The sequence below is a fragment of the Myodes glareolus genome, chromosome 4, assembly GCF_982192425.1.
Source record: "Myodes glareolus chromosome 4, mMyoGla1.1, whole genome shotgun sequence".
Lineage (NCBI taxonomy): Eukaryota > Metazoa > Chordata > Mammalia > Rodentia > Cricetidae > Myodes > Myodes glareolus.
Window position 1 is genome coordinate 29121548 of NC_142029.1, and position 14179 is coordinate 29135726.

Sequence of the window (14179 nt, forward strand, 5' to 3'; positions counted from 1 at the left end):
TGTCACAACCAGGCATGTCCACACAAGCTGTGATCCCAACCCTGGGGAGGCAGAGACAAGAGGATCCGTGGAGCTCGAGATTCAGGGTGAGACCATGTCTCAAAACTATGATAGAGGTGTGTAACACGAATTCTAATTGTTCTTAATAATATAAAACCCAGAGTCAGATATAAGGGTTAAAGCTGAAGATCGGAGAAGCAGAGCAGCCAACCACAGAGAGTTCTTACCTCTGTCAACGCCTGGACCAAAGGGGTGACCTGTCTCTGTGAATCCTCAGACTGCATCTGAGCTCCTGTCTCTTCTCGCCTTATATTCTCCTCTCTCCCCAGCCATTTCCCTTCCTGTCTCTACCTCCCTAGTGCTAGAATTAAAGGTGTGGGATCCCAAGTGCTGGGGTCACCTCTGTGTGATCTGTATTTCTCTTTTAGACAGAATCAATCATGTGTAGCCCAGGCTGGACTTGAATTCAGAGATCTGTCTGCCTCTGCATCCCAAGTGCTGGCATTAAAGGTGTCACCACTGCCTGGCCTCTATGCTAATCAGTAGCTTAGCTCTGCACTCTGTTCTTCAGGCAAGTTTTATTTGTTAGATCACAAACAAAATATCACTACAGAGATGGATTCAGAAAAAAATCCATGTCAACCTCTGACCTCTACATACACATGCATGAGCATGTACACACATACATACACTTATTTTTAATAAATTAAAATGAAGTATTTTAATTGTAATCCAAAAGTACAACAAAAAATCCAAGAGGTACAAAGAGATGATGTAGTCAAAATTCCACATTGTTCAAAATTTTGACCAAGTAATTCTGCTTCTTAGAATTAATCTTAAAAAGAAAAATGATAAAGCTGTCTGCATAAAGATGTTTTCACACATGATATCCACAGCATCTGTTACAGATGTTGCATCCTTATGCAAACACGAGGTGGTTCATAAAGGGTATCACCTATTTGTTTATTTAGGGACCGCTCTCAGTATGTAGCCCTGGCTAGCCTAGAACTCGCTATGTAGACCAGACTGGCCTCAATTCATACCAATCCACCTGCCTCTGCCTTCCAAGTGCTGAGATTAAAGGGGTGCACCACCATGCCTGGCTGTCATAGAGGTCTTTAAGAACAAAGGGAAGTTGGGCAGTGGTAGTCCATACCTTTAATCCCAGCTCCCGGGAGGCAGAGCCAGGCGGATCTCTATGAATTTGAGGACAGCCTGGTCTTCAGAGTGAGTTCTAAGACAGCCAAGGCTACACAAAGAAACCCTGCCTTAAAAAAAAAAAGAAAGAAAAAGGATGTGTGTGTTGTGTAGAGTTAAATATTGAACAAGAAGAAAGAGTATAAAATAAACACCGCTGTGAGCTGAGAACCTTGTAAAATAGGGCAATGTTAACATCTTCCTTATTATATCCATCTGAGATTCCTCTTGTATTTCCCACATTATGTTTATAATCAGAAAAAAAAAGGACGTGACTTTTCTTTTACGGCTTAGAGATGAAAAGGTGCATTAACTTTTAGAGGTCTTATGCACAGCATTAACAATGCTTTGAAGAATCCAGGGGAAACGTCTGAGCTTTACACCACATTCACATGACTAAACGGTTACCTGAAGATGGAGATCATTAGAGGGTTATTGTGTAAAGAAATTCTTGAGCAAAACTGCAGAAGCCCAGTAATGTCGGAAAGGTGCACTGGTCTGCCATCTTAACTTTTACTTTAAGATGCTGCTGGCCTTTGGCAAAACATGAATCGTCCCTCGTTGTCAGTTTGAGAAACTGTCTTTAGTCTGTGCAGATTACCAGACGTGCCCTTAGGAGACAAGATTATGGCAGCAAAGACTCCAGAGTGGCCAAGTATATGGCCAAGTCCTTCAGACAAAGACATTTCCCACTCCAAGAGAGAAGAGGCCAGCCACCTTGATAAAGACACATACATGTCTTTTTCTCCCAAGACATGGGCAATCACTGAAGAAGCTCCTCCCCAAAGCTAGCACAGAGTATGGACTCTGTAGGAGCCATCACATATAGCGCTTATGCACACAAGGAGACAGTCCAGGCCCTCAGAGTTGCCTAGGAACTGGCTGCAGAGAGTGCTCCACGAGTCTCTGTGCCCACCTCTTCCTAGATGGCAAGGGATTTAAAGATGAACACGCAACAGAGAGAGGCCCCACCACACGGAACAGCGCTTCAACAAATGGGACCTCCCCGCCTGACTCTTCACCCAAGCAGAGGCTGAAGTTTTCCAGGTCCAGCTTGGTATGTGGAATGGATTTTTCTGGTATTTAGTTCCACCTGGTGTGTAGTTTCATCACGGGCCCCTGAAAACCCCCCAAATCCCAAACAGAAGTCTCTGCCTCCAGCGTGCAGAAGGTTCTGTCATCCCTACCTTCAGAATAACTCCAAATCTACCCACTAGTCCCCGTGTCGGCAGCGGCTCCCTGCAGCTGAACTGCTGCTGTGAAGGCTCTACTTACCCCGGAGCTGCTAGCCTGCCTCCTGCCTCCTGCCTCCTGCCTCCTGCCTCCTGCCTCCTGCCTCCTGCCTCCTGCCTCCTGCCTCCTGCCTCCTGCCTCCTGCCTCCTGCCTCCTGCCTCCTGCCTCCTGCCTCCTGCCTCCTGCCTCCTGCCTCCTGCCTCCTGCCTCCTGGGGAGATCAGGCCTAGAAGTTTACAGCAAGCTAGGCAAGCATTCTAGCTCTGAGCTGCATCCCCAGGCCCTTGGCTTCTGCTCTTGGTCCCGAGCAACCTTTTCTTTCACAGTAGCCGGAGCGTGTCCATCCGAAAGCTCTACCAGGGGAAAGTGTCTATGTGTTTAATTATCTACTAACGCATCCTCAGCACCATGAATATGAATGAATTTTAAAAGTAATTTAAAATTAAATTAAAAAGTAATGAAGACAGGTGTGGTGGCCCACAGCTATAAATAATCCTAGCTACTCAGGAGTTGGGGTGGAATTGTAAGGTCCAGACCAGCCTGGACTACATAACAAGACACTCAGCTCCAAAAAAAAAAAAAAACCACTGTGACCCTCACCCCCAACAACAACAACAAAAAACCTCTACATGATGGCTTTAAAAAAGAAAATTGTGTGTATGTCTACACACACACACACACACACACACACACACATACACACACACACTGTGTATGTGTCTGTCATGGTGAAATTATGAAGGTCAGAGGACAAGGTTCAGGCATGGATTCTCTCTTTCTGCCCTGTGCGTTCAAGGGACCAAACTCAGATCATCAAGCTGGACTTACTGTACCCTCAGCCTCCAAGCCTTCTCAAAAGCCCTAGGTAATGGCTTCTACAGCCAACCCAAACATCATATCCTGGTCTTCAAGGCTTCTGAGTGGCCCCTTCCTTCACCTCACGGCCCTCCAGGCTACTGGCTGGTCCTCAGTCTACCCCTTTCTGCCTCTGGCACAGGCCCCTGGGTGCCTCCTCCACTCCAGCTTGGCTGTCCTCCGCTGTTTTCAGTTCCCATGTAACCATCTTTTCTAAATAGCCCTATAGTTACTCTCCATCCCATTGTCTTATGTTCACCGATATAAGCTAGTGTTACTATGGTTACTTAGCCTTCACCACCCACATACCCACTGGAGTGTGGTGTGGGGCTAAGGGCGAACCTTCTATCTCTGGGTAAACATGCTAGCTCCTACCACTCTAACAGCTCCTGCCTCACCCTAAATCCAGTACCACTGAATGTACTCCTACCTCTACGGTTCAGGCCTGCCCTTCCAGGCTCACAGATTGTCCTAGCCCCTATGGTGATCAGGACCTCGAAGATGAACTCAGGCAAACTAAAATGTATAGGAGACAGGGGTTGAGATATAGATCAGTTGGTAGAGTGCTTGCCTAACATGTATCAAGTCCCAGATTCAATTCCTACCATTATAGAGACAAAGTTTGGTGACACCTACCTGTAATACCAGTAATCTAAAGATGGCAATAGGAAGACTGAAAGTTCAAGGTTACCCTTGATTTATTAGGGAGTACAAGGCTACCCTGGGTTATATAAGGTGCTGTTTCACTATACATATTATTATATATAATTATATATATTATTACGTCTATATAGTGGGAGAAGGGAGACAGTTCGGTGAGTAAAAATGCTTGCCACCAAGCCTGATGACTTACGTTTGATTCCCAAAACCTGCATGGTAGAAGGAAGGAACAGACTTCTGAAAGTTGTCCTCTGACCCCCACATATGTGTATATAAACATAATAAACATAAACAAAATAAATGTAATAAAAATTTTTAAATATATATGACAAAGTAGAAACCATATACTACTTAAAAAATTAATTTGTGCAACACTAAATGGACTCAACAAATAATATTTGTATTTTTTTACAAATACATACATATTTGTATTTGTATATACATGTATATGTATATGTATCTACATATGTAAATACATACATATATGTATGCGCACACATACTTATGTATATGTGACAGTAATAATTGAAGAAAAAGTCATGAAGTTAGAGGGAGTGGATGTGACATAGGAGGAGTTGGAGAAAGGAAAAGGTTTGGTGGAAATGATATGTAAATACAATACTCGTGTCTAAAATTCTCTAAAAATTATAAAATGCTAAAAAAAATAATTTGTACTCAAAACTCTCTGTCAACGGGATGAACAGCTAATGAACACTCAGTTTTGTTTCTCTCCCCTTAGTAAATCAAGTCTAATGGGCAGGGTAAAACCAACATGAATTTGGGGGCTAGAGAGAAGGCTTAGTGGCTAAGAGCAGTGACTGCTCTTCCAGAGGAGGGTTCCCTTCCCAGAACCCACGTGGAGGCTCCCAACCCTCTGGAACTCCAGTTACTTCGGATCTGATGCCCTCTTTTGGCCGCTGTGGGATGAATGGCATGGGATGCAGACATATATGCAGAAGAAACGAATAACAACAACATGCATCTGGAGGGCTGAGAACATAGGTCAGTGGCAGAGCGCCTGCCTAGCATGTGCAAGGACCTAGGTCCAATCCTCAGGGTCCTCCACTTCCGATCTTTTGTGGGGTGTGAGATAATCAATCCCCAAATCCCCCTAACAGGGGTTAGACTAGAACCAGCTCACAAAACTGCAGGCTGGAATTCTCTTGTCAGGTAAATACACGAAGCCCAGGAACCAAATCTCTCACCCCACTTGTGCTGCTGGGTGCACAGTAAATCAGGTTCTTGTCTGTCACTCTCACCTCTCGTTAGCCCCCCTGCCTCCCCTCAGATCTGACATGTCAATAAAGTCCAACAGCACACTCCAATACTCTGATTGCAAATTATTAAACTGTACAGTCAACTTTGCTACATGTGGGCTTTTCATATCCAGCTAAGTCAGAGTCAATGCCCCAAGCCGGCTGGTAGGATACCATGAAGTCTAAGCTTGAGGAAACCAAGGTGCAGGTCTGTGGACTCGAACCAACCAGATAGCAGACTCCATTGCATGGCTCCCCACAAGTCAAAAACAGAGCAAACGCCCCAAGGGGGCTTGTGGGGGCATCCAAGCTGTTTCTCTCAGCCCTCAGACTGGGAGGGAAGACTGCTACCAAGAGGAGGCTTTTTACCACCAAGAGGAGGCTCGCCAACACTGCACAGGACTTAGCTTCTGGGGAGTGAAAACGGCTCATGTCAAAGGTAGGGTAGAAAATCCAGCCATGCAGAACTCACGGTTGACTATATTATAACTCTTCTCCATGAACAAGGATGCTGCTGATGATTTGTGGGAAGTTTCTGGGGAGTAAATAATTGACGACATGCTCCACATCACAAGGGAACGCTAACGGAGAGATTGTGGGTGGGACATGCCGAAACAGGAGACTGTCTGGCTCCGCATTATCAAGTGCACATGCTGTCCTGCTAGCTTAGAGGCTGCCATTTTATTTTTTATTATATTTATTTATTTATGTAGGGGGACATGCCACAGGGCTAGTGTGAAGGTCAGGGTATAACTGTTGGAAGAGGGTTCTTTCCTTCTACCGTGTGGGTCTTGGGGCTTGAATTCTGGTCCTCACACTTGGCAGTGAACACCTTTACCTGATGAGCTATGTGATGGCCCATTTTCACAGTGGAATTCACTTCTAGAACATGAGTGATAATTACAGGATTCTGGAAGGGACAAGGAACCTGGGTTGGCTAAGAGGAAATATTTATTGAGTTCCTACCATACAGTAAGCAGTTTAAGGGAACTAAAAGCATGAAAGTTACAATTCAGTTCTGTCTCTTTGAGGGTGACCTAGGCTAGTGGTGTGATGACATACTTCGTCCTTTCTCCTGCCTGTAATGGTGTTCAGAGCCGCAGGACAAAGATGCACAAAGACTTCTCCAAGCACATTTACCAACACACAAAATAAGTGTATCTCTATTTCCCCAGCTGCGCCGAGATACTGGAGTGTGCTTCAGCTATTGGATGTTATAAAAAAAAAAATGGGGCTGGAGAGATGACTCAGAGGTTAAGAGCACTGACTGCTCTTCCAGAGGTCCTGAGTTCAATTCCCAGCAACCACATGGTGGCTCACAGCCATCTGTAATGAGATTTGGTGCCCTCTTCTGGCCAACAAGCATACAGACAGACAGAAAACTATATACATAATAATTTTTTTTTTAAAAAAAATGACCTACAGTCACAGTTCTTAACAAAACAATACCCAGTAAAAATTTAGAGTGAACTGAAAAGCAAGTATAAAACATTAATTAAAAAATAACAAAAAGCCAAGCAATTTACAGAAGAAACTCTGTAAGAATCTAGTCCTCCGACACAAATACACAATTATATAAATATTGTACTTGAATACAATCTAAATATATTAATGTCTCTTCATTTTAAATATGTAACTATCATCTCTTTTTACCACTCTCATCTTCTGTGTAATAATAACTTTTAAAAAATATTTTTTATTTTTATTGTTTGTGTTTTGTGTGTCTATACATATGTGTGTGTGCATGCGTGTGTGTGTGCACACATACATGCATGCAGGTACCCAGGAGCTGGGTCATCTGATATGGGTGCTGGAATCTGAACTCCGATTCTCATGACTAAGCAGTAAGTGCTCTTAAGTACTGAGCCCTCTTTCCAGCCACCCTACTCTCCCAATTTTATGTTGCTGATAAGCAAAGAGTTCCTTTTAGAACTTTAAAGTTTTTATTCTCCATCACTGTGTCCTCCTAAAATGCATATGTTGAAATCCTAGTCTCCAGTGTTAGGAGGAGGTCTTTGGAATATGATTAGGTTATAGGGATAGGAAGCCTAATGGTAGGATCCCTAGCAAGGCTCCACACATAGCACTGTACTAACACAACATGTCAGCCGGGGATGTAGCCCAGCTGCTAAAGCTGGTCTAGCATACAGGAAGCCTTGAGCTTGTTCCCCAGCACTGCCCACACTTGGCATGGTGAGGCACATCTGTCATCCCAGCACTCGGGAGGAGGATGCAGGAGCATCAGCAGCTCAACTCATCTGTGACTAGATATCAAGTTTGAGACCGCCATGGACTACGTGATTCCTGACTTACAAAAATAATAACAAATAACAAAAAGAAAAGAGCTTTCTTCTGCTATCTCCCTTGATGGCAGGAAGCAGGACCTTGAACCTCCTACTCCCTAGGATGGCAGGAAATAAATCTCTGCTATCTGGCCACATAACCTGTGGTAATCTGTCACAGCAGCCCAAACTGACTAATACAGCCATGATTTTCCTTTGAGGAAATTTGGCTGCAGTGCAGCAATCTGAGTGTCTCATCAAGCGCCTTCATTTTAGATGTGTCTGGGCAGACACGCTTAGGTTAAAAATATATACAGATCCATATAATTGGCATGCCATGGTGGAATCTTAAGTTTCTAAACGTCCTTGCCGTTACTTCGACATGATGCATAATTATTACCAGTGACAGGAAAGTAAACATTTGGATACCCAAAGCAAATTTTCTGCCCAAATTAGTTTTTATTCAGTTTTCCACCTCTATGACAGAAATCGTCTTTTCATTTGCAAAATTTGTGTACTCTTAAAAATGCATGGAAATGGGAAAGAGTGTTTTCTAGACGAGGCAAGAAACATTATTACATAAAATGTGTTTTAGAGAGTGTAGAAAAACAAAACTATGATTTCAAATTCACTACACCGTAAATTGTTCAAACACTAAACATTTTTTTCTGAGACAGGGTCTCATGTAGCCAAGGCCAACCTTGAACTTCCTATATAGTCAAGGATAACCCAGAACTCCTGATTTTCCTCTCTACTTCTCAGGTCCTGGGATTATAGGTGTTTACCACCGCACCCCGTTCTGCTATGTTTGAGATCAAACCCTGGACTTCACACATGCTAGGCTGGATCTCTACCAACTGAGTTGCATCCTCAGCCCCTAGAACCCTGAGTTTATAAAGCTAACTCTGCAATGTTACTTTCTGGATTGCGCAGCCAGCACTTGGGAGGTGGAGGCCAAAGGATCCCAAGTTCAAGGACATTCTGTGCTACACAGCTATTTCAAGGGCAATCTGGGCTATGAAAGACTATGTCTTAAATACAAATAGATAAATACAGTTCAGGGCTCTAGAAGAGCTCCCAAGGGGCAAATAGAAAAGGGAAAGGAGTACATTGGGGAGGAAGGTTGTTCTTAGTCTCAGCACCTCTGCGCGTGGGCTTCAGACTGTGGGTCACTTTTATGGTCACATGAAAAGGCATTGCAGTTCCAGCAACCCCACAGCTGTCTTTGCTCTAAACTGAGCATCGATTCATTTCCTAAGCTTTGTCCTGGGTTAGATAAGGGTGTCCCCTCCCAAATCGTGTTGAAACTTAACCCTTGTTGTGGCAGTAGTGGGGGGGGGGACCATGACTATTGGAAGTTGACTGAGTCACGAGGGACAGCACCTTCAAGAATAGATCCTGGACCTTTCTAAAAGAACCTGTGGAAACTGGGGACAGCTCAGTCACTGAAGTATTTATTTGAAACATGAGGACTTGCAGTTGGTCCCCAGAACCCATATAAAAAATCTGGACAAGGTAGTGAGTAGCTGTAATGCCAGCGCTGGGGAGATGGCAGCAGGAGGAGTCCTTGGGCTCACTGGACATCCTGCCACCTTGCTTTGGGAGATCTAGGTCAGTAAGAGACCCTGTCTCAAAGAAGCAAAGAGGTGCAGAGCTTAAGGGAGTACAGGAATGACACGCGAGGCTGTCTTTGGGCCCCCACATGCACTCACACGCATCTCCACATAAACATATTACCACAAGTGCACACACATGTTAAATAAATTCCTATTCTTTAGAAACCAACCATTCTCCAGTATTCTATTCCAATAACACAAACGGGCACTGAGAGCCTTCCCAAATTGCCTTCCAACACTGCTTGAACACGGGGAGACGAATAGGACAAGCTTTTACTTGAGAAGCTCACAGTCTGTTCTAGTCGGTGAATGTCTTACCTCACGCCACCCCATTTACCGAAGCTAACTCACAAAATCAAACATGAAAACTAAAAGTTTGGCAGAAAACACCAGAGAAAGCCTCCGCATCCTTGGGTTAGTAACCAAACGGTTATTAGGTCACACCACTAAAAGCATGGACCATAAAAGAGAAAAAAGCTTTAAGGCGGACTTCGCAGACATTAACAGGCGGCCTATGTGAGCAGCTCAGCGGGGAAGAGGAGCAGCCAAGCATGTGAAAAGCTCTGTGCGTGGTTCTCTGCTCCACAGCGAGTGGGGGCCAGCCTGGGAAACGTGGGATGTTGTCTGAAGCGCATACGTGGGTTGCTTGATGCTAGGGTGAGAGTGGAGTTCCTGTGAATCTGGGGAGGAGGCAATGGCGATGTCCTAAAATGAGATGACGTGGATGGATGCACAATTTTATAAATTTACTAAAGCTCATTTGATTGCATACTGGTCACTGGATTTTTTTTGTAACATTTAAATTACACTTTAATAAAGCTATTTAAAAACACAAACACACACACAAATCTAAGGTTTGGCAGATGTAATCCAGTTGGTAGCATGCTGACTTAGCATGCATGAAGCCCCGAGTCCAATCTGTATTACATAAACTGATGGTGTACACCTGTAATGCCAGTACTCAGTAGGCAGAAGCTGAAGGTCAATCTTAAGATACTAGGCACTCCAAGGCCAGCCTAGGCCCCATGAAATCTTGTCTCCAAACAAATAAACAAAAATACAAATCCGCCTAGGAAAGCATGATGGGAACACAGCACCCAACAGGAAACAAAGGTTTCCCCGTCTGGCCGCCCTTTTACTCACATGTTTGAGAATGACATGTGAAGGATACTGACCTTTTGCGGAGATGGAAACCCAGGCCATGCCTGATGGGTCTTATGCTTTCCGAACTAAATTGCATGGTCCCTGTGGTTACCGAAAACTCGATATAAACTTACAGATTCTAAGAATAGACAACACTGACCTCGCCAGAGCAAATAAAGAGGAGTGTGAGAAGCCATTCAAACATCCAAACTGCCTGAACAATGCAACATGCACTGTATAATCAGTTCAGTCTAGAAACATCCCATCTGCAGCAGCCAGGGCTGATCGGGTAACCTAGGTAATAACCATCTTCTAAGGCATGAAGGGGTTTACAGGAAAACTTTCTGTCTAGTTCTCCCTCTCCACGGAGATGCAAACAAAACAAAATGATTTAATAATAAACAAGGTAAATTTAGAATAAACACAAACAGCACTGACAGTAACTGCCATCAAATACCGCATAACTTTAATGTAACTCGGATATTCCTGCAAGCAGTTTCCTTGGTGATCATTAAGACTAGACAAGACAGGGCAGGCGAGATGGCTCAGCAGGTAGAGATGCTTGCTGCTAATGTTGATGACTTGAGTTCGATCCCCATCACTCACATGGTGGAAGGACAGAATTGACTCCTGAAAGTGCTCTCTGACCTCTATGCATGCACCATAGTACATGAACACACACATAGACACACACACAAAAAAAAACCTGTAATTTTTTAAAAATTAAAAAGAAGAGGCAAAGTATTTTTTAAAAGATTTATTTATTTTTATTTTATGTGTGTGAGTGTTTTGCATGAATGGCTGCCGTGTGCCTGGTATCTGAGAAGACCAGAAGAGGGTACCAGATTCCCTGAAATCTAATGGTACTACTGATGGTTGCGAGCTGCCATGTGGGTGCTGGGAACCAAACCCAGGTTCTATGCAAGAGCATCAGGTGATCTTAACTGCTGAGTCTCCTCTCCAGTCCTGTGGAGTACATTCCAGAATTAATTCCTAATTCCAGAATTAGGAAGCAGGAAGGTCAGGAGTTCAAGGAACACTGGCTGCACAGTGAGTCTGAGGTCAGCCTGCAACTGGGACCCTACCCTAAAGTCAACCTAGGGCTGGGATGTATCTCAGTTGACAGACTGCTTTCCTAGTGTGCACAAAAGCCTAGTTTAGGTCTCCAGAATGCCATGAAGCTGTGCGTGGTATCACACACCTACAATCCCAGCATTTAAGAGGTAGAAACAGGAGCATACGGTGTTTAAGGTAATCCTTGGCTACATAGAGCTCAAGGCCAGCCTGGGCTACATATGACACTGTTCTAGAAATATCTAGTAATAGACAAGGAAGACAGTTCAGATCTGGTGCCAAATGCCTGAAGTTCTAGCATTTGGGATGTGGAGGCAGGAGGACTACTACGAGTTGCAAGTTCAAGGCCAGCCTGGGCTGCACTGTGAGTGCTCGTCACAAAAGCAGAGAAGGGCTGGACGGATGATTCAGTTGGCAGAGCGAGTGCTACGCAAACTGCTGAGCTGTTTGGATCCCCAGCACCCAGGTAAGAACCCAGCATGATGGAAATGTGTGTGTGTGTGTGTGTGTGTGTGTGTGTGTGTGTGTGTGTGTGTGTATGTACAGCCGCAGAGCTGGAGGGCAGACAGGCAGATTTCTGAGGCTTGCTGGCCAGCCAGCCCAGCCGAAAAGGTCAGTTCCAGGGGCAGTAAGAGATCCTGCCTCAAAAAATAAAGTAGTGTGGCTACTTGTCTATTTGGCACAACCTAGACTCACACAAGGAGAGACTCAGTGAGGGACTGTCTACACTGGATTGGGCTGTGCCTATGTGGGGTGGGTGCCTTGGCCTGTGGGATGTGTCTGTGTGGGGTGGATGTCTTGGCCTGTGGGTGTGCCTGTGTGGGGGTGGGTGTCTTACGTTAATTGATGTGAGCCAAGCCAATCCACCATAGCTGGATGTGAAGTAGTGGAGAAATCAAGCTGATGGGCAAGCAAACTGTACTCAAGAGTTCATTTCCCTTTGCTCTGGATGTGACGCGACTGGCTATTTGAAGTTCCTACCTCAACTTCCCCACAATGACGGGCTGGAACCTGGAATTGTAAGCTAAAATGAACCCTTTGGTTGGGGCTGGAGAGATGGCTCAGTGGGTAAGAACACTGACTGCGTTTGCAGGGGATCTGAGTGCAAGTCCCTGCACTCACATGGCAGCTCACAACTGTTTGTAACTCCAGTTCCAGAGGCTCCAACACCTTCACACAGACACACATGCAGGCAAAACACAATGCACATATAATAAAAATAAATAAATGAATAAACCCTTTGTCTTCTGAGTTGCCTTCGGTTAGGTATTTTACAGAGCAACAGAAATAAAACTAGGAGAGGTGGAGAACAATAGAAGCAGATCACCAAAGTCAACCTCTGTTCATGCATGAGTGGGTGAGCACACCCCTCGCCCCCCCCCCACACACCAAGCATGTGCACATGACTGTCTGACAGTTGACATGGACCAGGCCTGACATGGACCAGGTCCGGGGAGATGACCATGACCACCGGCTTGCACACCCCTTACCTCGATATCCCGATTCAGTTGTTTCACAATGGCAGTTATATTCCTGATATGCTCTTCCAAGAACAGCCTGGCTAAGCGGTCACCTCCCCCTTTGTTCTGCATCTTCTGCAAACTGCTGACGATGTCATCTTTGATGCGGAAGGCATGCTCCACCAGGGCTGCCGTGGTTTTCTCATGACAGAGGATCCTGTCTTCCAGCTGCTCCACCAGGCTCACGGAAGAATAGGGTGCCATGGTCAGGGACTGGCTGTGTCGGGGCATGGTCCTCACTCGCCTGCGGAAGGGAGCCACAGGGTTACAAGTGGCTGGTGGGGAAATGTAATCTTTCAAACCAGATTTTAGACTCCCCAAAGAAAGACATACAAATTGTCTGTCTCCATTAACAAATGGGATTCAAGGAAAAGTTTCTACATAACAGAGTTTTCTTTGGGAGCTAGACAGGACTTTAAGGTGACTGTGCCCATGGAATTAAGTGGGCCCTTAGCAGGCTCTGTGGCCTCCAGGAAGCAGAAGGCTTCCCCTTATGAGGTGTGATAGCCAGAGCAAGCTGACCCCAGAGGTCTGTTGACCTACTGCCTCCCTCTCCGGTCCCCAAAGCAGTGGCCATGAACTCCAGTCTCTAGGGGCCAGGCAGTTCCAGAAATGAGGAACAGACATCTTACAGGAGGCAGTCAGAAGGGCTGGGGACTCTGGGGAGTAAGAATATCCCCTAGGGTACCATGGTTCTGTTTCACTCATAAAAAGAAATGAGGTCCTTTATAAAATTTATTTGTTTTGAGGGGCTATCAAAATGATACTGCAAGATGAGTTAGGAAAATCAGAAGTGGCTGTGAGATCACCTCACTCTTTAAATGATGGTTCATTTAGCAAGGACTTATGATAGGCAGGCTGTGCAATGCCTTTCTGAAAGCCAGTGTTTTCCCCACAGGCATCCAATAAGCAACTCCCGATTTCAAAGGGCTAATGGGAACATTTGCCTCAAGCTCCACAGTGATTTCACCGTTGGCAGGAAACCCAAGTCGATTGCAGAGTCACTGTGAAATCTCTGCCTTTGGGGGTCATGGAGTGGTCCATAGGAGCCAGGATGTTAAAATGCAAGTTTTCTTGTCCTTAAACAAAATGACCTTTTACAATGTGATGGCCACAGGCTCTCTCTATCATAACCCTCACACCCTCTAGCAACCCTTGTGGGATGGGTAGAAAGAAAATTTATACCTTAGATGCATATTTTCCAGATAGTATACCCTTCCTGGGTGACAAGAGAAGGAAATACAGTGTCCTGTTGGGCCATTTTCTTTTTAATAATTCACATCTGTTGGGAAAAAAATAAGTGCTAAATTATTGAACAGTTTATACCTAGGGCATAAAGGACC

At 44.9% G+C, this 14179-nt stretch overlaps 1 protein-coding gene across 3 annotated transcripts in view; it reads right to left on the reverse strand.

Moving 5' to 3' along the window:
• Fam81a (family with sequence similarity 81 member A) overlaps nt 1-14179 on the reverse strand; it is a 63539-nt gene that overhangs the window by 30245 nt on the left and 19115 nt on the right. For all 3 annotated transcript variants that reach the window (XM_048423667.3, XM_085689290.2, XM_048423665.3), the window contains exons 2-3: nt 14022-14118; nt 12807-13080 (exon numbers count right to left, since the gene is read on the reverse strand). In XM_048423667.3, the coding sequence (XP_048279624.1) occupies nt 12807-13080; nt 14022-14032 (285 nt within the window). In that variant the 5' untranslated portion in view covers nt 14033-14118. The remainder of the gene's footprint in view (nt 1-12806; nt 13081-14021; nt 14119-14179) is intronic.